This window comes from Prunus dulcis, chromosome 5 (assembly GCF_902201215.1).
Source record: "Prunus dulcis chromosome 5, ALMONDv2, whole genome shotgun sequence".
Taxonomy (NCBI): Eukaryota; Viridiplantae; Streptophyta; class Magnoliopsida; order Rosales; family Rosaceae; genus Prunus; species Prunus dulcis.
Genome location: NC_047654.1, coordinates 3850864 through 3878764, shown reverse-complemented (window position 1 = coordinate 3878764; position 27901 = coordinate 3850864). Strand labels below are relative to the sequence as shown.

The following is a 27901-nucleotide window of genomic DNA, read 5'->3' as shown; positions in this document are numbered from 1 at the left end:
ACAAACTGGTCATAACCTAAGAGTTCTCTCTCTCTCTCTCTCTCTCTCTCTCTCTCTAATGCCTTGTCAAGCAAGCATGGACGTGATTGTAATAATTGGAATGTAGTGTGATGGTGACAAGGTGTGTGAATCCAAAAGTGCGGAAACATGTGATACAATCAATAATATAGAAAGTAACTTTGAACACAATTGATTGTTAAGAATTAAGTAATCTGGATTAAGTCACTGTATAACTCTAAGCTTATTCTTAACCAAATTAGCCCGTTTCCAGCATCGCCACAAAATCAATTCGATGAATGATATTCGAAAAGGGCATGTCCTCTTTCACTTCTCTGGTTTTTCAAAGACCTTCATCAAGAACATCATCTTTTCTTTGATGAACGCAGCTGTGTCAGTTGTGTCAAGGCAAAAGATCAGTAAGCAACTTTGTCGTTGAGGAATGGTTGGTTACCATATTCTTATTGCTTTTGATGAGTCGTTTAATGACGACTTCTGAAAAGGATTCTTCAATTTGGCCGAGGGTGGCACACAAAGCTTATTTTTTGGTGTTCAAAAAAATTTTCCAAGGAGAAGGAAAATTATATATATGCAATAGGGGATGGGAATACAATATCATTAAAGAAAGAAAAAAAAAGGACATTGGAGCATGGGAAGAAGCTATCGGGCTACATTGTAGTAATTCATTCCAATTGGGCCTTGTATTAGGATCGCTGGCCCGATCTGCATGAACATCAGTTGACAGTTCACCCCTCAAGCTTGCTTACACTTATTTTTTCCCTTCCATCTTGTTTAAGGAAATATCCGTAAATTGAAGGACCGATACTATGACTGTCGACGTTTTCATCATTGTATGCACATTCATGTAAATTGGAGGCATAGCTACCTCCACTATTTCGTATGCACACTACTACTAGAAAACCTCATTATAATTCATGTTAATTACAGACTATTCGTGACCAAAAGTGTTGGTCACAAATTAAATACAAAATCACGTAACTAAGAAAAATTTATGCCCGTTTGTCCTGCAGTGGCAGCTGGATATACCAAATATGGAAAACCTTGAAGCCCAAATATTCTAATTTTCATGTGGATATTGTGTAGTCCCAATCTCACCATCTCAAAGCCTTAACATACGTGTTCACATAATAAAAAGTCATCATGCAACTTTTTTCCAGCATAATATATTTCATCATACATACATGTCTAGTAACTAGTACAAATGATGAGCCAATTGCACAAATGGTTACAACTAACACCACTACTTAAATTTATAAAGAGATAATGAAAAGAAAAAAAAAAAAACTATTGCAAAAATTATCACACCTTGCAGTATATAAATACTCTCTTATGAGTCCATACTTAAAATCACAAATGCGCACATCAGATCATCAAAGCCTAATGAAAATAATGTCTCATAATCTTCAAGTTATTTATTTATTTTTTTGGGTTCTAGTAGCACTTTTCATGTTTGCTTCGACCAGGGAGTTACAGCACAAGGTTTCAGCACTAAGATGTTCTCCATACTCACGGGCGGAACTACCTAGTGGGCTACACTGGACTTTAGTCAAGGTAGCTTTTTGGGAAATAAAATATTAAACCTATATAGTCCATTGACTGAGGCTATCATCTTGTGGCTTCTTGGCAGTTTCTCACGTAAAGAAGTATGCAAGTTTGAAGTCCCATATAAAGAAATAAATATCCTAGTATACTAATTGGTCCCACAATGAAGTATCCTTGATTATAATAAACTATGTCAAAATAAAAAATATACATGTAAAACTTAGCCTAGCGGTCCCAAAAAAATACGTGCTCTTTTTTGTATTCTTTGTTACGAAAGTATCATTGGTTTATCCCTATAACTCTCCAATTTTAATATTTTTATTGATTTGTCTCTATAAGAGAAAGATTTGTCTCAATGAAATTCACCCTTTTACAAATAAAATGAAACGAGAATGTCACAAAGACATCATTTGATAGATAGGTTGATTCACAAGAATATGGATTCATATGACAATAACAAAATATTTCAATTCACTCGAGGGTCTTAGGGCACAACTTCAATAGGTACACTTTCAATTATATTGTTAAAACATATATATATTCATTTTGATAATATGTATATTTTTATTGCATCTAATATGTATTTGTTTTATTTTAAATCTTATTGGAAATTAGTCAATATAGCTATGAATTGCATAGTTTAAATGATTCAATATATACTTTTGTTTTAGTCAAAAATTTTAGCTAACCCACCCGTCGAAAAATTCATGTTTCCGCCCTTGCCCATACTCAGCAAACCTCACCCTTGCTGAAAATTACCAAACACTTACCCAAATATCCAAAGCTCGAGCCCTTCACCTTCTAGCCACCATGTCCACTAATTCATCAGAACCACTAGTCCCAAACACTATAAGATATCCTGTTAGACATGCATTCAGTGATTTCTTTTACACACAGATCTACATTTGCACACCTCCTCAGAAAGCCAACTTGCACATCGACACCGGTAGCTCTATCACATGGGTTCAAGGGAAAGAATGCCAAACATGTTTTCCGGTGTCAATACCTAACTTCGACGGCAAGCAATCGACCACATGCCGAGCCATGCTTGCTAATAACCCACTCTGTGTTCTTCCAGCCACGGGGCTTGCTCCTATTTCTTGGAGTATGCTGATGGCTCTACCACTGAGGGTCTATTTGGACTTGAGAAATTTACTTTCTTATCTGAGCAAGGGCAACAAGCGATCCCAAATGTGCCATATGGGTTAGGACTTGACAACCATGTAAACTTCAATGACCGTTATCATGGCCAGCCTAATCCAATATCAGGGTCTATGGGGTTAGGGAGGAGTCACCCCACCAATATTCTACAACAACTAAACCAACCCTTCAAAGATTCTCCTACTGCCTTCCACAACAATTTGAGTCCCAGCCATCCTTGTTACATTTCGGTAACGATGCTGAAATTCGAGGCGGTACCAATGTGTTTACCACACCAATTTTGGGCGCTCCAAATGACCATTATTATGTGAGATTAAATGCTACAAGTTTCAATGGAAAACGTCTCCAAATCGACCCAAACTTGTTCTCGAGAGGTGGAAGTGGGATCATAAACATTCAGGATCTCCGTACACTTATTGTGGATGATGCATTCAATATCTTTGAGCCAACAAGTGGTGGACTACTTTCACAACATGTACGGATGGCAACCAATTCCGAAAGGTACGAGTGATGAGTTTGACCTCTGCTACCAGAACACCCCAACAATTTTTACGGCCCCATCTGTGATGCTTCACTTGGAAGGAGGAGAACTCGAAGTGCATAGAAAGTAAAAATGAGTTTTGCATGACGATATTGTCACGGGGGACAATAATGGTCCAAACCTTGTAGGTGCGGCTCAGCAGGTTAATTACAGGTTCTTGTTTGATGTTGGTGCGAGGAGATTGTGTTTTGGTCAGGAAAATTGTGGAAGATTGGATTAAGTACTAGCTTACCTCTACTCTCTAGGATCATGAAATGGTTCATATATTGTGCCCATCAAACTCCATCACAATAATAACTCTCTTTCTTTGCCATATGTTCTTAATTTTTTTTCTTACAGATATACATGTGTTAATGTATGCATTTTGGGTTTTTCTTTTGGCTTCTCTTGACAACTTTGTAATAGGATTTCTATTGTTATTTATCAAGCTCAAGTTTAGATTGAGAATAGCTTCTCTAGGTGTTCTTAACTAACAACTTTCATATGGAGGTTCATGCAAATTGACAAAGGTAAATTGTGCATTGCATAACATTGCATTAAACTGTTTTCATAAAATGATGACTAGTCATCTGTTTTTTGGATGACTAGTCATCTTTGCTCGCCAGCTTGATAACCAACTTTTTTGTCCTATTCCTTTTTCTCTCTCTCTGCTGCCACATGGGATTCTGACCTAGGGAACTTTTATGTGTAAATACCAAAGAATTCTTCCTTGGGCAGCCGTCACTTTTGGGGGAGAAGTTTTGGAAAGTTTCATAGCAAACTTTTGCTTCTTCTTCCTCAAGAGTAACCTTCATATTTTTCATCTTTGAGTTTTCCAAATTGTTTCTTTTTGAAAACTGCATTTGAAATATGAAAACTTCATCTTGCTAGATCAAACACTCTATCATATTCATCTAGGTCAGATTCAAGATTGATTTCTTCAAGAGTATGGTTTCTTGAAGAAATTGGTCATTTTCTCCATGAATCCAAATTTCATTTTTGTATGAATTAGAGCTTGCAAGCTAGTGCCATGGGATGAAAGAGCTGGAGAAGGAGCTGCCATTGCCATGAAGAACTGAGCTTCAAGCTTTGCTAAGTTGGAGAAGAAGATTGCACAAAGGAGGTATAGCTCATCTTCCTAAATAGACCTAGGAATTTCTTGAGCTTGCTAGTGTTCTTTGTAAGAATCTTTTTTGCTTAGTGGATTGCCTGGTCGGTTGATGACCCCCAATTTTTTTCCCAATGGTGGGTTTCTGGGTGAACAATTTCTGGTTTCCATCTCTGTAAATTTTCTGGGTTTGTGTTCTTGATAGTTGACTAGTCATCTGAATCTGTGCGGTTGACTAGTCATCTTTTTCTGCTGTTTGGTGTTTGCTTGATTATATTGTCTTCACACACTTTCACCATAGTTGTTGCTAGCACAGGGGATGCCTAGATTGATGGGTCCTTCTGAGTGCCTAGGTTGTCACTAGTAATTATCTAGGCCTGCAGGTATATCTTGGTATGCTCTGTGTATATTATTGTTTGGTATAATTCATATCTAACAGTTGACTAGTCATAAGAGTATTTGGTCAAGGTCTAGAGTGTGTGAAGGTTGTTGCGTTCTTGATTGAATATCTTTTAAATTTACCCCTCGTCACCTAAGTACCAATTTCAACATGTTATATGCATGGATCTGAGTTTAGCTTTTATTCCAAAAAAAATAAAGGATTACAAAATAATTGACCTATTTATAATTGAAAGGAAAAGAATGTGACTATAAGGCCATCTCCAGTCATAGGGCTAAATGTAGTTCAGGACTAAAAATTTAGCTCTCCAAAATATTAATTTTTTAAAGAATAGTGTATGGGTAAATTTTTCCATCTCCATGACCATATTTTAGGATCCTTCATATTTTATTATTTTGAGAAAAACTATGGTACAACACATACATTCCACAATTATGTATTGTTTAATTTAATTAAACTACTATTTAGAGACAATATTCCATGACCAAGAATTTTTTATAATTTTTTTAAACAAAACTTAAAACATTTGAAAAGGTGACTACATTTTATTTTTTATTTTTTAAGGATGGGTTTCAATGGTTTGACATCTAATGGTCATGACCAATAATTTTTTATAATTTTTTTACGAATTGAGAACATTTAAAAAGACTTTTAAATATATATATCCAGTTGACATCATCAATGAAAAGCACATGCATAGAGCCCACAAAAAATTTGACCTAGGACTAGGCCAAAGATGGGCTAAATGTGGCCAAAATTTTGTTTAGCCCATGAATGGAGATGAATTTTGCATTATTTTAGGACTATATTTGGGATATAGCCAATGACTGGAGATGGCCTTAGGTGACTGCCAAATGAAACACACCTTTTTTTTTTTTTTTTTGAATTTTTATTGAAGAGGAGGGCATATAACTCTGCACCGATTTATTATCAATTTTGTTTTTTCTATTTTAGAACATAAGAATAAAAAAGATTTCAGAAAGAATTCAGCCTTCAAATTGGTGAAGTTTGATCATCAGTACTAGAGATATCTGGTTCCTTATTTCCAATAATACCATGATAAACTTCTATCATGAAATTTGTCATAAGGCTAATGAGTCAACAATGTAAGTTTCATACTGCAGTGGTCGATTCATTAAGGGACAAATGGGATCGGGCAACTCCGTGGAGGCAAGAAAAATGGCTGGGCAGCTCCTCCGTCGATCCTGTGGAAGGCTAGTGGGCGACCCATGCGTGCACACCAGGTGTGCACGACAAAATGCCGCACTGAAACTGTCTGCATCTGTCAGCAGCTCTCGGCAGCCCTCGCATGCCCTGTTGCAACTTCCAGCTAGCGTGGCATGGTCTAAATATTAATCCAGGTCAGGCAATAGCTCCTAAAAACCTTTTTCCGAAACTTTTCCTTTTATGTAAGACCATTTAAGTATATAACCTATAATTTATGGTATACATCCCAAGTAAGTTCAAAATACTTGGTTTTGTTTGTGTGTACATGTTTGTTTGGCAGCCCATCTATAAATTAAAAGACACTTTGAAGTTTCACGTAATTAATTAGAAAATCATCCAAAGAAAATAGAGATGAGTCGTTCGGTTGTGTATCATACCTAGCCTAGCTGTAGTGTATCTATATAAATAGTCACTTCAGAAACTTCCTAGTTCAACCACCGTCATCTGTTTGATTGAAAATTGACAAGCACTATCTTCCAATCTCTAAAGGGATCCATCTCCGTTTATAGTATAGGAGATGCGGCAAGTGATCTCAAAGAAGAACGATTGTGTTTATGAAAATTTCAGTAACAGAAAACTCCTGGATAAAACGCGCTAATTTTTTGTGGATCCAAATGGAAAACCTCTTCAAACTTTGTTGACATATTCCAAGATGGCATGACTAATATTTCCTCAATTGCATTCACCTTATGGTATGCAAAAGTTAATTATCACACCTTATAGATATTCTATTTCTTGTGAGGCTGGATCAAATCAGATAATCAAAATTCAAACATGAGCCTGAGAAACATGTCTAAAATAATTCCAGTTTTCTTTTTCGTTCTAATGGTCTTTCTCATGTTTCCGGCAACCATGGGAGGCGTAGCCCAAGGATTGAGCATTAAGATGTTCACCATTCTTTCACCTAACTCTTCCATCTTCCCCAAAAACCTCACCCTTTTTGAAAAACACCAAAAACTGACCGAAATATCCAAAGCTCGAGCCCTCGACCTTATCATGACCACCAACTCATCAGAAACCTTAGTCCCAAACGCCATAAGTTCACTGGTTAAACATGCATACAGTGATTTCTATTACACAGAGATGTACATTGGCACACCTCCTCAGAAAACCAACTTGGCCTTGGACACCGGTAGCACTCTAACGTGGGTTCAATGCGAAGGATGCAAATCGTGCTTCAAAGTGTCAATGCCTAACTTCAACATCAGGAGATCAACCACTTCCCGGCCCATGCCTGATGATCACCCACTTTGTGTTCCTCCAAACCTTGGTCCTGGTACTAAGGGCCAGAATTGTGTTTATGGGTTGTTCTACTATGATCGCAGTTCCACTTACGGCCCCTTTGGATTTGATACGTTCACATTTTTATCTGAGCAAGGGCAACTAGCTATCCCTAATGTGGCATTTGGGTGGGGACTCTTCAATAAGGTGAACTTCAATGACTATTTTCATGGTCATGATAATCCAATAGGAGGGATTTTGGGGTTAGGCAGGGGTCACCCCACTGGTATTCTACAACAACTAAACCAAATCACCCTTCGAAGATTTTCGTATTGCCTTCCACCACAATTTGAGGCCCAATCATTGCTACATTTTGGTGAGGATGCACAAATTGGAGGTCCTAGTGTTGGTAGCACACCCATTTTGGGCGGTCCAGATGACTATTATTTCACGAAACTGGATGCTATAAGTTTGAATGCACAACGTCTCCAAATCGATCCAAGTTTGTTCATGGCAGGTGGAAAAGGAATGGCTGTTGATTCAGGATCTCCATATAGCCATATCGTGGCAGAGGCATTCAAGGTCTTGAAACAAGCTGTGGTGGATTACTTCCATAACATGTATGGATGGCAACTCATGACGCAGAAAAGCAAGACTGGTTTTGATCTTTGCTACCAGAATATCCCTACTGTCTTTACTTCACCATCGGTGAGGCTTCATTTCGAAGGAGCTGACTTTGTGCGGCATAAACCCACACTCCTCCAGGCCTTTGAACATCACAATGAGTTTTGCATGACCATATTGTCAATGGACCAAAGTGATGGTCTAAAAATTCTGGGCGCAGCTCAGCAGGTCAACTATAGGTTCTTGTTCGATGTCGCTGTGCTGAGGTTGTCGTTTTCTCCAGAGAATTGTTGAAGATGGAAGGTTTTAATAAGTTTTGTGTTCATGAAACACCAGCAGAATAGTAACAGTAATAATAATTCAGCATTGGATTTGTGTTTTGTTCATTAATATATTGTGCCAGTCATCCTTAAAACACCTTTTGGAAGATTAAGACTACAGTGATCATTACGCGTTACAATAATCTTCGGTCAAATCTAAACTTAGAAAAAGAAAGAAATTAAGGTTTCCAATTACTATCCAGACTTTTGAAAGCTAAAAAGTAATGTGGAAGTTATTAATTTGAAGCATTGGTTCTTTTCAGTTTGAAATGTAACTCATGATCTGTTTGCTGAGTTTCTCCTTGTTTACCATAATCCTAAGCAACATCTTTCTTGACTTTTGTCAACATAAATTAGAATGGAAGACTTTTGTCTTTCTTTGCTGAATGTAAAGAATGATTTAATTCGAACAGGTTTTGATTCTCATTTGAGCAGAACGCAAGCCCTTGAGTTTTTTTTTTTTTTTTTTTTTCTGATCTCTGTTATCTCCTCTGAACCCCGCTTTCTCTTTAATTTAAAAACAAAAATTTGAAAGAAATATTACCAAATTGATCAATCTGAGAAAAACCCAGCAAGTTATTTCAATTACTCATGCAACCTTAACCATAACATACAGAAACTGAGAATTGGAGTCTGATGGTGATGATGAATAATTAAAATAAAGCCAAAAAAAGAAAAGGGTTGAACATCTAGTCATAGAGAGATGAATAATTAATTATTCAGTGCAATATGTATATTCATGTGTGAGTTATTAGATTATAAAATATTTCTTTACAAGATGAATTCTATAGACTCGTATCAGTGAGCAGCATGGTACCTCTGTTTCATTTGGAGTAGCTCTGTGTATTTTCCTCTGGAATCTGCCTAATTATCTTGAGCATAGAAGTCGATGATCTCCTTAAGATTGAGCTTGAACAAAGAAGAACAATCATTATACATCAACCAAAGCATATGCTCGAAAAGAATAGCATCAACATCCACAAAAACCATCCTCCCCTTGCCATTCTCATGATCAATAAAATCCACCATCTTCTTGTCCTTGTTCATCATCTCGATTAAAACCCGAAATGGGTTCTCTTCTAGCACAAAAGGGTCTACCAAGAACTCCCTCTTCTCCTTCCCGACCACCACGGTCACCGGATTCTCCAACCCTCCGAACCCCTCTTCGGTTAAATGCCGGTAGCCGCCTATCCGTGACCCCATGCACCTCTTTTTCAGCATTGCAATTGGCAAGACCAAGCAGGCCATTGGAAAAAGAATTCACACGAAAATGAGCCTTACAATATTTGGGGTATGAGAGTATGTATGTGTTTTATTTGCAAATTTTCAAATTTACAATTTGCTTGTGGATTTTGGGTATGTGTTTGTTTTGGTTTTGAGGACAATGAGAACTAGGATGTGGTTATTAATTTGGGAGTTAAGGCAAAGGCATTTATGGGGAAAGAGGTCGACAGACGAGCATGAATGAATAGGCCAGCCAGCGGCTAGAGAGAGAAAGAGATAGCTTTTATTTATTTTTGGGATTAAGAAAGAGTTATTTTGTATTTATATTTGTATTATATGGTTTTAGTGTGTCGCTTTGCTGGCAAAAGAGCCGTTGGAAGCATCGCCGGGTAGTAGGAAATTAGGAAATTAGGAAAGGGAGTGTGACTGCCGACGAGGCGGCAGTGGGCCCACCCCGCCTGCTGGCAGTTGGCGCGTTCCTGATTGTCATCAAAGGAACCTTAGAGACCGTGGCTGGTGGGACCATACCTAGACAGAGTATGCTAGAAGTCATGTCGGGAGGGATATATTAGACCATGAAACAAATATACTTAATATCAAATCGGAATAATAGGAGATAAATTGATGATTTTGTTCTGTTAATTTGGATAGAAGTATGTTTAGTTTTCCATTAAACAAGCATCAACACATATAGGAAAAGGTACATAACTAAACAAAATATATACAACAAGCTTTAGAACATCTACGGTCGACCAAGAATCTCACTGGCCGACCCATTCCATAACCAACATATATATACATATCTAAGTAAAAATTTGAAAGAATAAAAACTATGAGAAGGGGCCCGTCTCATTCTGGGCTTTAGGTGGTTACGTCATTATTTGTCCCTTTAATTAAGGTTTGATGTTTTACATTACTCTTTTATTATATAATTAAAATATTTAGAGTACTTCTAACTTTTTATGTCTCCACCGCCTTAATTTATTTGAAGACATTATTAGTCAATCTACAATCACTTCCGAACATATCTTTAACAAAACTAGAACTTATGGTCATGTTTATTAGTGATATAGTTCTTATGATGCATAAATGTTATACATGTAGCATTGCAGTCCATAGAAATAAAGTGAGATGATGATTAAATCTTAAGGTTAATTTCCCTTGTAAATAAAAAAGGCTTATTATCATAAAATATTCTTAAGGTTTGCGAAATTATCAGATTGCGTCTTTTATGTTTTTTTTTCCGGTCATTTAGGGTCCTTAAAGTTAATAAGTGTCATCACAAATAGTCATTGCCGTAAGACTCCGTGAAAAAGTCTGTTAAGTTGATGATGTGGCACATATATGAATCCCACATATCCAATAATATGATGCCACATGGATTAAATAAAATAAACATTTGAAACTTATAAAAATTTTAAAAAAACTTAAAACAAAAGAAAACATATTAAAAACAAAAAACACAAAAGCACCATCATCTTCTCCATCGCACTAAACCCCAACCCCCACCATTCTTCCTTCCCCCATTTTTCTCCTCCTCCCACCCACATCTCCTCTCTCTCTCCCTCTCAAACCTCCAACAGCCGCACCTATCCTCACCCACCCTCCGCACCACTGCCCCGCCCTCCTCCTTTTCTCTCCCTTTTTGTCTCTCTTCCATGCTCTCTTTATTTGACAGCAACCAACCTAAACTCCACCCCCCTCCCCTCCAAGCAAACCCAGACAACCACTAAGCCCACCCAACCCACTCATTTGGCCTTTACTAACCACCATCTAATTATGGTCTTTGGTGGTGGAGATTAGACGGGCAGTGGGTGAGGTTCCTGGCATATCAAGGTTTGGGTTGGCTGTTATGGGTGTTGATTTGGGATAGCAGGTTGGGATATGGAGGAGGCTGGATATGGGGGTTTTTGTTTTTTGGACGAAGGATGTGGGGGTTTGGTGCAACGGAGGAGGTGGTGAATTTTTTTTTTTTTTTTTTGGGTTTCTAATTTTTTAAATGGTTTATAATTTGAAATTATTTTTTAAAATGTATTTTTTATTTAATTCACGTGGCATCATATTATTGGATATGTGGGACCTATATATATGCCACATCATCAATTTAACAGACTTTTTAACAGAATTTGACGACAATAACTATTTTTGAGGACACTTATTAACCTTAATGAAAAAATATATATAAAGGACGCAATCTAATAATTTCACAAACCCATAGACGTGATAATAAACTAATAAAAAAACAAAATAAAGTTTCACGGCAACTTCTCTGTTGTTTGGTAGCACCGCTCCTTTGATAGGGACGGGCTTGAAGTATGTAGGCCCCTATGTGAAAACCAAAGTATCTAAATGCTCACAATAAACAATCATAATGTCATTATCAAATTGACTAAATTTAACGCCTTACAAAACATAAATCATCTTGAATGTCACCAGAAATTAAAATAATAATAATAAAGCAATGTGCTATCTATAACTAACTTCATCAATTTCTGTATCTAAAAAGTTGCATGTGCTTCACACGTAATCCTTAAAAAAAAAAACAATCTTGCAGTATGCTGATATTTCAAACGTCGCAATACCATTCAGAAAGATCATGTGTGAATCATTTGCAACCTTTTGGATAAGATAGAATTAGGCTAGCACATTCCAATGAATTGTTTTTAACTAAGGTAGCACATTGCTTCAATTTGCTTTTCAAGGTGGCATTGGTAAAATTTTGATCATGAAAACAGTCCATGATTTTTCAAACTAGCAATGGCTTTTATATTCCATCTTCCATGAATTAACCATCAGTTTATTGTAGTAGTAAACTAATATGAACTTATGAGCGTACTTTCCATTCTTCTTCCTGAGATTTTTGCCTTGTTGTATTGGCCTTCCTGATACCAATTGTTCTAATAAACGATGTGCAAATACCATTTTTTGCTCCACTCAAAGTTGCATTAGGATACTTACAATTCCTTAAGACCAAATTTGTTTTTTCATAATTCAATAAGCACTGACAATTTGGTAATCACTTCTCACACCTAAAATCTCCTCGTCACTACAAAAATAACTACAAAATTAATAATAAAGTTTGAATTCTAGCCCTCTAAAGTCTCGCTCTCTGAACGACACAAATTCTGGGAGGCGAAAACGGCATCAAGGGTCCAGCCGCTTGCCTCACCACCACACATGCTCTGACAGATCAAATCCTTACGTAAATTAAAAACATTTCAGGTGACAATTTACATCCGGTCCTGAACTGGATGAAAATACTGGGGGCAGAGATTCCAGGATATGAAACACAAGAAAATACAATGTGCCAACTGAAACTATGCGAGAGCGAACCTGTAATAAGATTCCACTCAAGCCTATTCAAGACTGCAATGAAATTTTATATTCGTAACACAAGTTTACATATTAAGTCAGATACTCCTAGCAGGGGAACAAAGAAAAATGAAAAATAGAAAGAACGAGAAAATATTTTAAATGCAATTTAACTCATGAGAACCTAAGGGACAGGCGGCATATTCTCAGCTATCAACAATAGCCCATGTTTTAATCATATTTAGAGAGAGAAAGGGAAAGTGTGAACTACCTTGAAAGCAAAAAATAAAACAAAAACTCAACCTAGAACTAAAATAATCCCCTGTGAGTTGTCCCCCCACACCCCCCTTCTCCCTATCCACTAGGCAGAATAATGCAGTCAATACCCGAATGCACTGTACTGGTAACCTGGAAGCATTTTCTACTTCACTGTTGAGCTTGACCCCATAGTTGGTACATCTGCATATTATGAATGGGTTGACTAGCATTATTGTAGAGCACAGGTCCCCTGTTGAGAGGGCTACTACCATTCTCATCAGATGACTCACTTGAGGCTCCTTGAGAGGAGGGGCTGGCCGCTGTCATCGGTGCACCAAAATTCAACATTTGAGATGGCGGTGGAGAAGAAGGCCCGGATTTTAGGAAGTTGGAGTTGGATTTTTTCCCATCAGCAATAAAACTACCCACAATGACCTGGCAGTGCATTAAAATCGAGTTAAATGCAAAGACTATACATGCATTTAATGAATTTTCGGCTGTCAAACAGTCAACAGGATATGTTTATTGCCCTGGATATCCTTTTACAACTGCAGAAGATGAACATGGTCATAATTTCATAACTGATCTGAGCAAATAGTAGCAGAGTGATACCTGTACCGGTGATGCTGCCACCAGCATGCCCGCAACTCCACCACCCAAAACTTGGCCATCAGACCCTGCCAAGGATACACTCAAACCACCACTTCTACTGCGGTTCCCATTATTTTCAGAAAACAAGTAGGAACCTGAGAGCGAAATAATCTCAAATCGACCCTGCAAAGAAAAATACATAGATAATATAAGCACAAAAGATATCGACAATAGAAATAAATAACTAAACATGAAAAAGATCATCCAGGTTTATATAAGTTTGTCAAATAACACCAGAAATGAATCACATGACTACGTAACATTGAGTGCTCAAATAAATTTGTGCATTCGTTGGACAAAGATCAACACTTGAAAGAGTAGAACACATTACCAATGCCTCAGTCAATGTGTAAGTGGAGCGGGCATGAAAGTGAGTGAGTGATTGTGCATGTGAGAAAGGAGAGGGGGACTGATGTGCATGTGAGTGTGTGTGTGTGTGTGTGTGTGTGTGTGTGTGTGTGAGAGAGAGAGAGAGAGAGAGAGAGAATTGCTTAAGCAAACTTCAATAAGAATGTCATCGCTCAATAACGAAGACTATTTAAATTTACAGTAGCTCCAATTTTACAAAATAGAACTACTTATTCTATTAAAAGAACATATTTTGGATGTATAGAAGAAGGTTTGAAGGTGCTGAGATTCGGTTGCATATGCTTAACCTTCAAATTGTGAGATTGCTTTTCCGCATGTCACATCTATTCATTTGTTTCTACTTTTTCAATTGCTTGGATGGTTATTCCATATGCATTTGTTTCATCAGCCTTGTTAGTCATCAACAGAAAACTCTACAATGTTTCCTTACCTCATGATTTCATGGCCTCAAGTTTCCTAATTCAATTGAGTTCATGTAAAAAGTTAAATTTACTGACTGCATGCAAAATTGAAACTTATTTATTATGGATGCTCTTCCAGTTCAATTATCATACCATTAAAAAAACCAACAAAATTGAGATTCCTGGAATAATATTGGTCCATATAAGGAATCTCATCTCATATGTAAAAAACAGATCAAACTTAAGTGCTGTAGCACAGACTGTCAGGTCTTTAATGCTACATAATTGAATAAAATGTTATTTGAGAATCCAAATAGCATAATAAATTATGCTAAACGGCATGGAAATTCCATTGTGGAGTAATATAATCTATATGGTAAGACTAAACTAAACAAAAAGCACCCCAGCCTCAAACCACCCCCAAATATACGAGAGAGAGAGAGAGAGAGAGAGAGAGAGAGAGAGAGAGAGAGATCATCATAGTATCGAGACAATAAACAACAGCCATACTAATGTTCTCCAAGAAAATCATTTGCAGAAACAAAACAAAATAATATTTTCACAAAACACAAATCAGATTATATAGATGTTGACTGAAATTGAAAGTGTTATATCTGTAATCCTCAATTTCTGTAAAATGAGGATATCCAGTGCAAGCTAATGTAGGGGTGGGACAGCACTACAAACTTCAAATGATGAAAATATAGCATACTTAAGAGGAAACAACAGAGAAATAAGAAGTATTTTCAAGGTGAGAAAACTTTGTGCACCATGCTTCTGATATAAATTTCTGCTCCCAAGATACTTTTATAATTAAGGAATTTTATTGCTTCTGGGCCAGACATTTAGAACTGATTACTTAAAACCCACGTAGCACTTAATATTATTTTGATAGGAAACAAGACTTTATTAACAAAAAGAAATTGTAAGATACAAACAGACTTGTGCTTCTCGCAAAATAATGCCACACATGTAGCTGGAACCACCGAGCTAGAGCTCAATATGAACCAACCATGTCAGTCAGTTTCAGGGACAATTTGCCAGATTTGGGTTTGAGTAAATTGTTCCATATTTTGTCTGTCTTGTGAAACATGCATATCCACCATAATTACCAAAAAATGTCACATATAAAAGCTTAAGAGAGAAAGCTGGCAGTGGTAACTGTGGGATCCCTATTAGTGGACAATTTATATCTAACCTTTCAAAACCAGTACTTATGGTAGTGCAAACATCTGGAACATTGTTTCCATGTGCCTTGATATCACCTTGAATAAAATTTACTTACTAGAAAAATAGAATATTTAACTCATTATACATTAAGGGACCCCACAGAAAATTTCTTATAACTTTGAATGCAAAGTACTCAATCTAGAGGGAAGGTCGTAAATTTGACTACAAAGTACTCAATGTAGAGGGGAAAAGGTTGTAAATTTGGGTTTTCATTACTCCACAGTAATAAATTCAAAATGAATGACATTTTCTTACAGCATGACCCATTTTTATATGGACAAACAACAGCTTTTCTATATGGTACAAAAAAAATTGTATTTGTAAAATCGAGAAGAGGAAGGTAATATCATAATTATACACAAGTTTGTAGGTTTTTTGCATCTGTTATCCTAAGTCCTCATCAAACTCATTTCTGGTTCTGTAATATTGCAGTAAGTACATATAGAACCACATCCATGTTCCAATGTCCATACCAACATATTTGTTATAAAAATATCAAAGTACCTCATATGTGACAGTACCACCGGACATTGCTGGCTGGCGAAGGGTAACATTGCAGATGGCCCCATTTGCAGAGAGAATACAAACCGTACGTGGTCCTTGTTGTGAGAAGGACATAACTTTTGCTGCAATATCCTGCAAACCACAAGGGCACACAAATAAGAAGGCAGACCATAATTGGATGAAAATATCGAATATCATTATTATCTATGCATTAAATTGAAATTGGGATAAAAGATGCACAAGAACTGAAAATGAGAACATAGTCCCGGACACTTATATAACATAAAACAATGCAAATAAAGAAATGCTATTTTTCAATTTCAATTAATCACCATGGTCAACTACGCTACTGTTCTAGTGGATAAAGCCCCACCCGTCACACAGAAACAAATAAATAAAAAGTTATTGACAAAAGGATGCAAATAATTTCTTCTCTTCTCTTAGTATTCTGCTATATATATATATATTATTCTAAATTCGCAATTGATCGATATCTAACATCTACAAGTAATCCTCACATATTCCAATGACGCAGATCAATGGAGAGGTGTATTTGGAGGAATAATTATCCAATGAAAGCAAACATAATGTATTTCTGGCGAAATACCAAAAATATCAATACTTAAGACCCCCAATGATAACAACCAGAAGAAATTCAAGAAAATAAAATATTCCTTATAATACTCAAAGGTAACAAAAAATCTACTAACTAGATAAGTGGTATCTTCATTTGGTAAACAACAAACAGGATAATGGGACACAACCATTTACAACAAACAGGATAATGTGACACAACCATTTACAACAAACCCGTCAAATCAGTTTCATTCCTTATAACAAAAAGTTGAAAGATCTGGTATATCAGACATCACACAAAGATGGGGAAAAAACAGCAAAAGTGCATTTTAAATATTAGGGCACCCTTTATTTTGGCTGATATATGCTTTTTATGAATAAATTTTTATTTTATGATGATCACAAAAACTAAAGAATTGACATGATTGCCGAACGTCGTACCAAAATAAGGGAAATACACAAACATTCTTAAAAGAAATTAATTAATATATTTCATACATCTTCATCTTGGAATCAGAACACCAATACAAGTATTTACACCATTGTTAAACTACAGATGCATTATTTTCACACCCTCATAGTCATAACATCAGAATTGCAGTTCTGGTTCACACAACTTTAAATAAAATTAAAGGCCATCCTTTATTGCACTAAATAACATTCCTTATTAAGGAATCTCCTAATAACAATGAGAAGTTCCTTGCAAGAACTGCAATTAGACTCACTTCATTAACTACAATTTACTCTTTAACATCAAGAAAGTCACATACCTCGCCGGCTTGCACCATAATAACATGAGGCGTGAACCCAACCCCACCAGCTCCTGCACAGCACACAAGCAAACACCAATCACCAGAATGTACATCAACAAACTACAAATTCACACCAAATTTTGTTATGGCACTGAGCATCAATTACCCAAAGCGTCCAACTGCTTCTTGCCCGAACCGGGGGGCCTCCCTCGGTTCTTCTTGGCCGGGGGGTCTGAAGACATTGTGCCACTCGACTCCCCGTGGGGCCCGGCCGCGGCTGTCGAAGCCGTCGAGGGCATCTGCGTGGGAGCCAATCCCAACGCAATGTTGCCGTCGGGTGAGTACTTTCTGGGCCGCCCGCGCTTCTTCTTCGCCGCGGAAGCCGAAGAAGAGTCGATGCTGAACCCTCCGCCGCTGCCGCAGGGCCTCAGCGACCCATCGTACGGACTGGGGCTCAGAGAATCCATCTGCGGCTTCGATGTGGGCTGCTGCTGCTGCTGCTGCGGCTGAGGCACGGCATTGAACGGGAACCGGGCCGGGTTAGGGCCGCCCATCATGGGACCCGAATTGGGGTTTAGGTTGCTGTTGGGCATGGACGTTTGGTAGGAAGGCGGACCCACCATCATGTTCTGCTGCTGAGGAGGCGGCGGCGGCTGCTGCTGCTGCGGAACTTCCCGCGAATCCATGTGCGGGGGATCAAGAAGGAGAGAACTGATTTCGCGTAATGGGGTGTTTGGATTCCGGGAAAACGTACTAAGAGAGTTGAGACCTACTTTGTTTCACAGAGAGAGAGAGAGAGAGAGAAAGAGAGAGAGTGAGAGAGAGAGAGAGATGGAATTAAAAATCTAGCGGAGAAAAAGCGTTTGATTTTAAAGTAGGGTTTAGATTTTTTAGGGTTTTAGTATATTATTAGGGCTCTTACAATAAAAGGAGTTTCGCTAATTTATGCCTATGGCCGCTGTTGCGGATCTATTTTACGGTTGCTACGTGGCAGGGAATTAGAGAACTAATGAAACACCTTTCTTTTCTTTTCTTTTTTCTTTTTTTTGAGTTGGGGATGGAAGCCCAAAAGAACAAAGCAAGATTAAGGCAATTACCTTTGGGCCGACCTACCCCACAGATATCCGCAGTCAAAATGGAAGGCCTACCAAACTTCTAGTTCTACTAAACAACTTTTTTATTCAATATAGAACTCTAGACATTGAATTCAAAGAAAAAGAAAAGAGAACCTCAACGAATTAGGCTTCTCTCATAATAAGACTTTTAGTGACTGCAAACAATGAAACAAGTTATCCTAACCAAACATCAAAATCAGAAGTTTGAAAGAGGTTTTGTCAAATAAATTGATTGCACCTAGTTGCAATCCAATCGGAGGCCCAAGAATCTCCAAGGCACGGTAGTCTAAGGCTCTGTTTAGGCCTGATCTTACATAATTAATGTTCAAGAATTCTATAGTGAGGGCCTTATATATAGTCCTTAGGTGAAGCCCTATTCAATGGTTATGAGATAAGACATCATCTAAGGGCCATATATAAGACCCTCACTATAGAATGACTCAAAGCCTTATATATGGCCTTTAGGTGAAGCCAAATCATGGCTTGGACCTTAATATTAATTGAATATCTGAGCCAATATGTGGCCAATATTAAAGAAATGGATTTTTTGTAGAAATGTCACCTGAACCCAACCCCAACCGCCCCCAAAACACATTGCATAGGAACCACCCCACCCGCCCCCCCTCCCTCTTCTCTCTCTGTCTTTGAGGATATATAAATTTTTTTATGGTGTTCATTGAGCATGTCTAAAATTTTCAAAAAGAAAAAAGAAGAAGAAGAAGGTGGACTTGGTTTGGGTGGAAGGTAGATGTTCCATGGTAGGGAGAGAAGTAGGAAGGAGAAGAGGGAAGGGGAATGGATTTCAAGGTGAGAGGAGTTGGTTGGAGCTGCTGGTGGCACACAAGGGATGGGGGAAGGTGAGAAATGATTTTTTTTTTCAATTTTAATTGTTTAAAAGATATAAAAAAATTTATATAATGATTTTTCCATTTTTAAAATACCCTTGAAAATTGAAAGACTAAAATACCCTTAAAATGGATGAAAATTTGCATGGTGTTAAAAGTCAGATGAAAAATCATGGATTTTGAAAAATTAAAGTGACATTTCTTTTAAATTTTTCTTCAAGGTGACAAATTGAAACTGATGTATAAGTTCATGTGACATCATTCTACTACAAAAATTGAAATAGACGACTGGGAAAAACCATCGTTAAATCGACCGTCATCTTTTGAATGTAAAACTATGACGATGATTCACCGTTGTCTATTAATTGTAAAGACGACGCTTTTACTCCAAACCGTCAACCGTCATCTAATAGATGTAAAGACGACAGTTTGTCTAATAGAACAGTTGTTTATTATATCCAAAGGCATCGGTTTATAATAAAAGCATCGTTAATATCAGTAAAGTACTACTACAAAAAACAAAATAGACGACAATGATCCACCGTTGTTGTGATGATTTAAAAACCGTCGTTAAATCAACCGCCATCTTTTAGAGTATCAAACTACAATGGCTTTTCACCGTCGTTTTTTATTTGTAAAGACAATGGTTTTTAGTAAAACCGTTGTTGTTCTGATGTAAAGATGACAGTCTTTTGTTAAAAACTGTTGTTGTGTATGGGTAAAGACGACAGTTTTCATTTAAAAGACAACGATATTTTGTTAAAACCATCATCATTTATGGGTAAAGACGTCAGTATTGTGTTAAAAAGTGTCGTTGATTGTATATAAAGACAACGATATTGTGTTAAAAACGGTTAGTGATTATATGTGCTGACGGCAATTTTTTTTATAAAACCATCGTTTATTATCTTTAAATATGTCGTCTATTAAGTTCTCAAGCTGTTATATTTTAGTTTTTTGTTTTCTATGATTCTATACAACGATTTTAACTAGAAAACCAATTATAATGCTTTATTAACGAATATATACACTCAAAATTTATTTCTTTCATAAAACTTGAACATTCAATAGTTATTACATAGTCAACCAATACGTACTTCCTACCTATAATTAGAAATAATGGAGCTCACAAATTCTACTAATTTGATCTTATCTACTTTCTTTTTTCCTTTTTTCCTTTTTTTCCTTTTTCTCCCTTTTCTTTCTTTCTTCCTCTTCTTTCCTTTCTCTTTCTTCTTCCTTCCCAGGCCATTTTTTTAGTTTTTTTTTTCTTTCTTCCTCCTCTCCTCTCTTTTCAGGGGCGGCCCTGGGTGATTTAAGTCCCAGGGCCAAAGTTTAAGAATGTGCCCTTTATAAACAAATAAATAAATATAATTACAATTTTTTTTACCAAATAATAAATTTTATTAAAATTATAAGAGTTTACAACCGATAATATAGAACACTTTGGGCATCATTAAAACCTTGTTTAAGGATAACCCAATGGGAATAAAACCTCAAACGAAGGAAAAAGAGTACCCGACTGAAAACATCAAATTAACTTGCATGTCCCTATGCTTCACCTTCATATGCACCTACAAGATAAAAATAGAAATGAAATCCTAATAACAAAAGATCATTTAAAATGTCTTCTTGTTACAGTTTTAAAAGCAAAATCATCAATTATACTATCATATTAAATGTTTTCCAACATATTTCTTTCAATGCATAGTATAGCTAGTCCATTTAGCCTATCTTGAGCCATGGTGGTCTGCAAATAAGATTTTAAAATTTTAATTTAGAAAAACTTCTTTCAGCATATGCCACAGTCACAGGTATAGTCAATAATATCCTATAAGCAACCAGTACATTTGGAAACATATCCACACTCTTTATAAATTCTAGAATTTTAATGGATGTCCATGGTTTATCTGTTTCAATTGCTTCACTTGGTAACATCACTTGCAACACCTTTAATTCTGACTCTAAATCTCTTGCATCAATATCAGTATCATTGTCATTTTTTAAAGCATTTTTAAGATTCACACAAGAGCTTTTCAATTCATTTTCATCCAAAGAAGTCAATTTTGCAGCATCAAATAAGAACCCAAAAATAGATTCAAAGATATGCAATTGTTCAAACCTACTTTTCAATTAACGTACTTTCCAATATCCACTATGACAAGAAAGTAATCAGTTTTAAAGGATTATTCAGATGATTGTTGTTCCCTTTCATTATTGGAAATCTCAACAAAATGTCTCTTTCTACAAGTTTGACGTTTTTTAAGAAATGCAGGCTCAATTTCCATATCTAATGCAATTACTTTAGCATCAATCATGGTAGAAGTAAACTCATTTATGCTATAGTTTTCAAAAAATGAAACAAGTCCTTCTAATTGTCTTACAGCAACATCAAGAAGCATGTCTTCATATTGTAATTTTTTATTAACTAAGTTAATCTTGTGCAAAATGTCATACCAAATAACCAAGCTTAATATAAACTCGAAACTTGAGAAAGCTCTCCTGATGCTAAACTTTCAGCATCCCTACTCAATTTAGCATCTTCACTAATTTCAGCTAATTTAAATAAGAGATATTTAGTGATATACCCATTTCTAGCACTAATATTATAAATAAACCCTACACAATTGAATTCCTATAAACAAAACCAAAAAAAACCCAAAAAATGATAGCTAGCCTTATTGAATTTAATATTGATTATTAAATTACTTTGATGCCCTATTGTGTGCTTTGGGTATTTTTATGAGATTTTGGGGTTGGGCTTGTTTTAAGAAATTGATGGCAGTTTTGTAATTTATAAGAAGTTAAAAGTTTTTTTGTTATGTTGTAAATGGGTTTTGGGTGTGTTTCTAATTTAAATAAAGCTTCTCTGATTTTAAAAGCTTGAGATTTTATTGCTTTAACACTTTCTATGTGACTTTCCCAGTGTGCAGTTGACAATGATTTCAAAGTTAAACTATCAATATAATCAAGTAACACATTCCACCTGAACTCAGGGTCAACAATGGATGTTGACGACGATGAGTCTGGGTCAGAGGAGATAGTTTCCACAGTGGTGCTCCTTAGTTCATTGAAGAAAGAGATAATGAATTTTCATATCTTCAGAAAATCGAATGGGCACTTATTATGTGGATAAAGGCTTCACCCTCCTCAATGCTTGAAGTTCAATGGACATCTATCTCACATGATTTAACTATTTGCCTTGTAATTCAAATTATGCTTGTTGAAGGAAAATGGTGATCTTCCTAATATAATTTCACCACCACTAATTAAATAATGGGGTTTTATTATCTTAGGTTCGACCCATTCGAGACGCAAGTCTCTTAATTACAATCCCTTGCTTCAAGGGAAAACCCTTTGATTCCATCATAAAGAAACAGAACGTGTGTGTTTGATTTTGCAGCTGCTCCCAAGTCCAACCTCAAGATGCCTACATATCCTTTGCGGGAATCAAGCCACTCGTAGTTCAAAGATTCATGATGAATAAATGACTCATCACAAAACGAAGAATTTGAATGGGTTTGATTGAGGAGTTTGAGTAAATTTAGCTGAATAAACCAGGGATTCGATATGGAAATATGTTTGGGATGGTTGCATCTAGATTGAATCTCTAGATTGCCTACGTACCCTTTTAAAGGGATCAAACCAACGTAGTTCGAAATTTAGAAATTAATGGGTAAGTGTGGCCCAATAATTTAGAGTTTGTATCTTTGAGATAATTTGGGGATTTTCATAGGTAGGTGACCTATGGGAAAATTTTGAAATTAATGGGTAAGTGTGGCCCATTAATTGAGCATTTGTGTTTGAGATATTTGAATTTAATCTCATTGGCATTTTCATGGGTAGATGACCCATGGAAAAGTTTGGATGGTTTTGTAAGACTTTTTTTCTTTTTGTCAATGTCCCAGAAAATTAATGAGCAATTTTGATTAACCCACTAATTTTCTAAAGTTGACATTTGCACTTGGACCCAAATATGGCTACAAGGATTTTTTTTAATTAATCCATTAACCATATGATAGGGAATTTGGGCCTTAGGAAATTTAATGGGTAATTATTTGGGTTACCCATTAATTATATGGGCTTCTGAGAGTCAATGGATAATTATTCTTTGACAGCCCATAATCCTATTTTGGGCTTTTGATGTTTGTTGATAGTTAGCCCATGAGCATGGAGCCCCAAAAAAAAACTTTGGTCCAGCAGGCGATTAGCTATCCAACTCTTTGCAGAGTTTGTTTCCAAGTAAAATCAGACCTTGCAATCCCATCTTTATCTGGAATACTTGTGATCAGTCCGAATTAAAAACAAACACTGTTACTGTTCAGTCTTTAAAGAAAATAATATACAGCCTTTGCAAACAAAAAAGAGAAAGCCAGAAGAAAGGAAAAAAAGAAACTGCCGCAACATCAAAGAGGTATCAGACTTTTTTTGTCTTTTTCCTCAGTTTTCTTCTCTGCAACAGCATGGTCCTTGTCCTTGTTTTTTTTTCTTTTCTTCCCATTTCAGCAAAGTGGCGTCAGCCACTTCCCTTTTCTTTTATTTTATTTTTTTTGTTGACTTTTCTTCTTCTGTTTCTTCTTGGCTGCTGCTTCTGTTTTTGTTTTTGTTTTTTTTTCTTTTGCTTTTGGTTTGCTGCGCCTCCAGAAGTTGCCAACAGGAACGTGGCTATCCTTTTTTATCTTTTTCTTTTAAAGACCTCCATCCTTCCTTCTTCCTCCCTTGGTTTTGATTGTTCGCAAACAATCCCCAGATGAAGAATTCAAAGGATAGGCTGCACAAACGTGGCCTCCCTTTTCAAGCTTTGTTCCTCTCTTTTTTGTGCACACAGCTGATTTTTATTTGTTGTGAGATTAAATCCCTCCATGATTATGTTTGTGGGTTTTGTACCGAAATTGGATTTGTGCTCTTGAGAACTCACTGAATGAGTTTTATGCCCAAAAATGGATATACCATTCAAGGTATTTGATTGAGGGTTACACACCCATGATGGATTTTGTATCCAATATTTTGTATCCATTTCAAAGGATTTCCTTTTGCTAGGCAGAGCTTTGTTAAACAGGAATCCTCTCATGGATTTGTTGTTCATGATTTAAGGGTTGCCACCCATTATGGATTTATCATCCAAGAGTTTTATTTGAGGGGTGCCGCCCAACAAGAATTAATTGACAGGATACATATACCTGTGAAAATGTCTCCTCTTGTATTTGTGCTCCTGCAATTTTTCTTCTGCAACCGTTTTCTTCTTCTGTCGTGTTCTCCTCCCTCTCTGTCCTCTTCTCCTCTTTTCTTTTCTTTTCTTTTTAATGCAGAATATTTATACTCAAAACTGAGTAACCAGCTCCCCCAAAAATAGGAGCCACTAAACTCTCTTAAACGTTTTCATTGGTTTAGACCCCCACCTTTTTCCAAACTTCCCCCCACCTTTTTCCAAACTTCCCCCCACGTTCCAATATTTTGTGATTTTTGTGATTTTTTTATTCCAACAATGCTGCTGTTATAAAAGAACTTGGATGTGTTTTGATTAGGCCTGGGCACAATCCAGTTTGGCCCTGTTTTCACCCAAATATGAAATCGAAACTAGCATTGTTCATCCAATTCGATTCAGTCTGGTTCTCATGAAAAATTAATAACTAAACCTAACCAACCAGGACTGGTTTTGATTTGATTTGGTTTCAGTTTTCCCAGTTTGGACAGGCTATTAAGCCCAACTCTCTCTTTTTTGTTAGTCAACAAAGCATCCTCTCCCATGAACATCAAAACCCCTAAAAAGAAAAAAGCCTAATTCAAATTTACAACAACAAAAAAGATACAATGAAGAACCCAAATTTTGACCAAACTTTAATCAAGTATGTAACAACAAAAAACACATGAGTTAGATCTACAAGATATAACATCAGATCTTATAGATCTAACCCTAGATCTACATGCTTGTTTAAATGTGCAATGGTGGCGGCGGTGCGACGGTGGTGGTGGTGTGAAAGTCTCAGTGCAAGATTGAGAAAGACATTGAAATAAAAGAGGAAAAAGAAAGGAAAAAAGAAAGAGAAAGAAAAGACAGAAGGATGAGGAATAAGAGGGGAGAAATAGAGAAGTAATGAAAAAAAGAAAAAAAGGAGGGAAAGAAAAAGGAAGAATGGACGGAAATGAGGGGAAAAAAAGGAGGAAGAAAGAAGAGAGGGAGAGACAAGAAAAAGGGACGGAGATGAGAAACTTTTATATGTTCCGCGTACACCGCGTGGCTGGTGTACCATCCAATACACATAGGACATGTAGAATTATTCTCCAACTTATTGCATTGCTTTTTATGACATGTGGTTGGCTGCATTGGAAATATTCCACATGTCTTTCTTTTATTGGATGATACACTAACCATGTGGTATACCCAGAACACCCAAATATTACTCGATGGGGAAAGAATGGAGAAAAAACAAATGGGAGAAGAAGAAAAGAAAGAAAGTGGGGACGGGGAAGGAGGAAAAGGGAAATAGAAGTTGGACTTTTTGTTTTGGTCAATAAAATAGAAGTTGGGGTTGGGGGATAAGGTTTGGCATTTGGGAATTAGTTTTGGGCCCGGTGTATTTCGGATTTTGGGTTAATTGCACTAGGAAGGTTGCTGGATTGAATATTTAGGAAAAATAATAATAATAAAAATTACATAGCTGTTTCGGTTCAGCTCAGTTCAAATTTTTTTTTTTTTGTAAGAATTGAAATTCAAACCAAACCAGTTCAGTCTGATTTTTTGTCAACTCAATTTTTTCCAGCCCAATTTTCTAATTTGAATGCCCCCCCTAATTTTCATCTTTTTAATTTGAATTTTGCTGCTGTTCAAAAATAGCCACCAGCCCACCACTATTATCCAAGGCACGTTTGCAAAGGGGTAAAGAAGCTTTGGTTATGAAGCCTATGAAAAAAGGGGAGCTTCTATAGTGAGTGGAAAGTTATAAGGGGTGTTTTTGAGGGGTATGTAAGAGCCGTTGGATTTCATCCAACGGTGAGTTTTTAAAAGAGGGTGCATGTAGAATCGGGTTGAAATCTAACTTGTTAGACCAGTTGTTCCCCTCTTTCCCTCTCTGTGAAAAACTGAAGAACACAATCCTCTCTTTTTGAATGTAAAGCAAACCCACAATTAGAAGGATCCAAATCTCCCAAATCCTATAGTCACTCGACTGTCAGTAGCTCGTTGGGAGGCCTGCGATCTATGGTAACCTTGGTATTACGAAGAATGTCTCTTACCTAGCTGTTGCCCTGTTTTGATTCTATGGCTCAAGTGAAAGCCCCTTCTCTTTTTCATTCAGCTGACAAGATTCCAGATGAAAGCAAAGTAGCATATCTCTTTTTTTAGCTAGAAGCCGCAGCAGCAGTTGTTCCTCGATTTTGGTAGAGATGGAGTCTCAAATACCAAAGAGTCTTCTCTAATGTCCACCACATTCTTTCCAGCTGACTGACTTCAGAGGGCCCGATTGATTTTGAGAGGTAAGTTCACTTGTTAGATTGATTTTATTGGGTTTGGTTTATTTTTTGTGAGGGTGGGAAATTCGTCATTTGTGGCATTAATAATGCGTCATTTTTGGAATCAATAATGTGTCATTTCCTTATGAATATTCAATATACTTAGTTCATTGTTGTTGGTCGGTGTGGAAAATCATGAAATGTAGGTAAAAGAACCTAAACTTAGGCTTAATGACATTAGGAGTAAGCATTTGGAGAGGATATTGGGTGAAGTTCTGTAATTGGTGGTTTGAATTACATTTGTGTTCTTAGTTGAACATATTGGTTCTAATGTTATTTTGAACAGATTATTTGACAAGAGATGGCGTAACTTATGAAATTTTGCTGCGTTTTGTGTAATTGGAAGTTAGGCTATGCGTATTTTGTGTCAATTTGGGCAATGTTTTGTGTAAGTGGAATGCATTGATATGTTGTGATGCAGTAATGACTGATTAATGAATGAATACTTGCTATGCAGTACTATAGAAGTGGATCAATAATATAGTTAGATAAAATGTCTGGGGGCTCAGACAGTGATTAATGTGCAACAGCTAATGGGAGGGTTTATATTCCTGAAGTAAGAAATGAGGAAACACCAGCAGTTGGGATGATGTTTGACTCGCTTGACCTCGTTTACAATTTCTATAATAGATATGCATTCTTAGCTGGCTTTGGTATTCGACTTCATTCCAGCTTTTGGGGAAAAAATAAGAAAGAGATTTTGAGGAAAGAATTTGTATGTTGCAAACAAGGTGCATACAGGAGGGATGAATCTCGGGAGAGAAAAAGACAACGGGGAATAAGTAGATGCAATTGCAAAGCTAAGATTGTGGTTGTGAAGACAAATGGGAGCAAGAAGTATACCATATCTCTTTTTGCAGAGGACACAATCATAAGATGACACCCTCAGAAAGAATGCATTTATTGAGATCACACCGTCATATTTCAGATTCTACAAAAGTACTCACAAAACAGTTGGGTTCAGTTAATATTCCCATTCATAAGAAGGTAAGTATTTTTGAGGTGCAATCCGGA

At 36.6% G+C, this 27901-nt stretch overlaps 3 protein-coding genes across 3 annotated transcripts; 1 reads left to right on the top strand and 2 right to left on the bottom strand.

The window, feature by feature from the left end:
- The first annotated feature begins 6663 nt into the window (after positions 1-6663).
- Positions 6664-8378, top strand: LOC117626934 (aspartic proteinase nepenthesin-1-like). The gene has a single exon (XM_034358761.1). It carries the CDS (start codon positions 6751-6753, stop codon positions 8113-8115), a length of 1365 nt encoding a protein of 454 aa, XP_034214652.1. The 5' UTR covers positions 6664-6750; the 3' UTR covers positions 8116-8378.
- A 463-nt stretch (positions 8379-8841) lies between these two features.
- Positions 8842-9646, bottom strand: LOC117626935. The gene has a single exon (XM_034358762.1). The coding sequence runs from the start codon at positions 9387-9389 to the stop codon at positions 9006-9008; it is 384 nt and encodes a 127-aa protein (XP_034214653.1). The 5' UTR covers positions 9390-9646; the 3' UTR covers positions 8842-9005.
- Positions 9647-12663: 3017 nt separating this feature from the next.
- Positions 12664-18288, bottom strand: LOC117628576 (AT-hook motif nuclear-localized protein 13-like). Its single transcript, XM_034361061.1, has 5 exons — positions 17585-18288; positions 17437-17489; positions 16091-16222; positions 13548-13709; positions 12664-13370 (listed from the first exon to the last, which is right to left on the bottom strand). Exons 1-5 carry the CDS (start codon positions 18102-18104, stop codon positions 13104-13106), a joined length of 1134 nt encoding a protein of 377 aa, XP_034216952.1. The 5' UTR covers positions 18105-18288; the 3' UTR covers positions 12664-13103.
- Between the last annotated feature and the right edge of the window lie 9613 nt (positions 18289-27901).

Bases quoted from the DNA above. Each gene is read 5' to 3' on its own strand.
- LOC117626934 (XM_034358761.1), top strand. From the start codon at position 6,751: ATGAGCCTGAGAAACATGTCTAAAATAATTCCAGTTTTCTTTTTCGTT.
- LOC117628576 (XM_034361061.1), bottom strand. From the start codon at position 18,104: ATGGATTCGCGGGAAGTTCCGCAGCAGCAGCAGCCGCCGCCGCCTCCT. The intron at 16,223-17,436 runs GTATGTGACTTT...TGTGGTTTGCAG, and splicing joins TTATGGTGCAAGCCGGCGAG to GATATTGCAGCAAAAGTTAT. The intron at 13,371-13,547 runs GTATCACTCTGC...ATGCACTGCCAG, and splicing joins TGGCAGCATCACCGGTACAG to GTCATTGTGGGTAGTTTTAT.
- LOC117626935 (XM_034358762.1), bottom strand. From the start codon at position 9,389: ATGGCCTGCTTGGTCTTGCCAATTGCAATGCTGAAAAAGAGGTGCATG.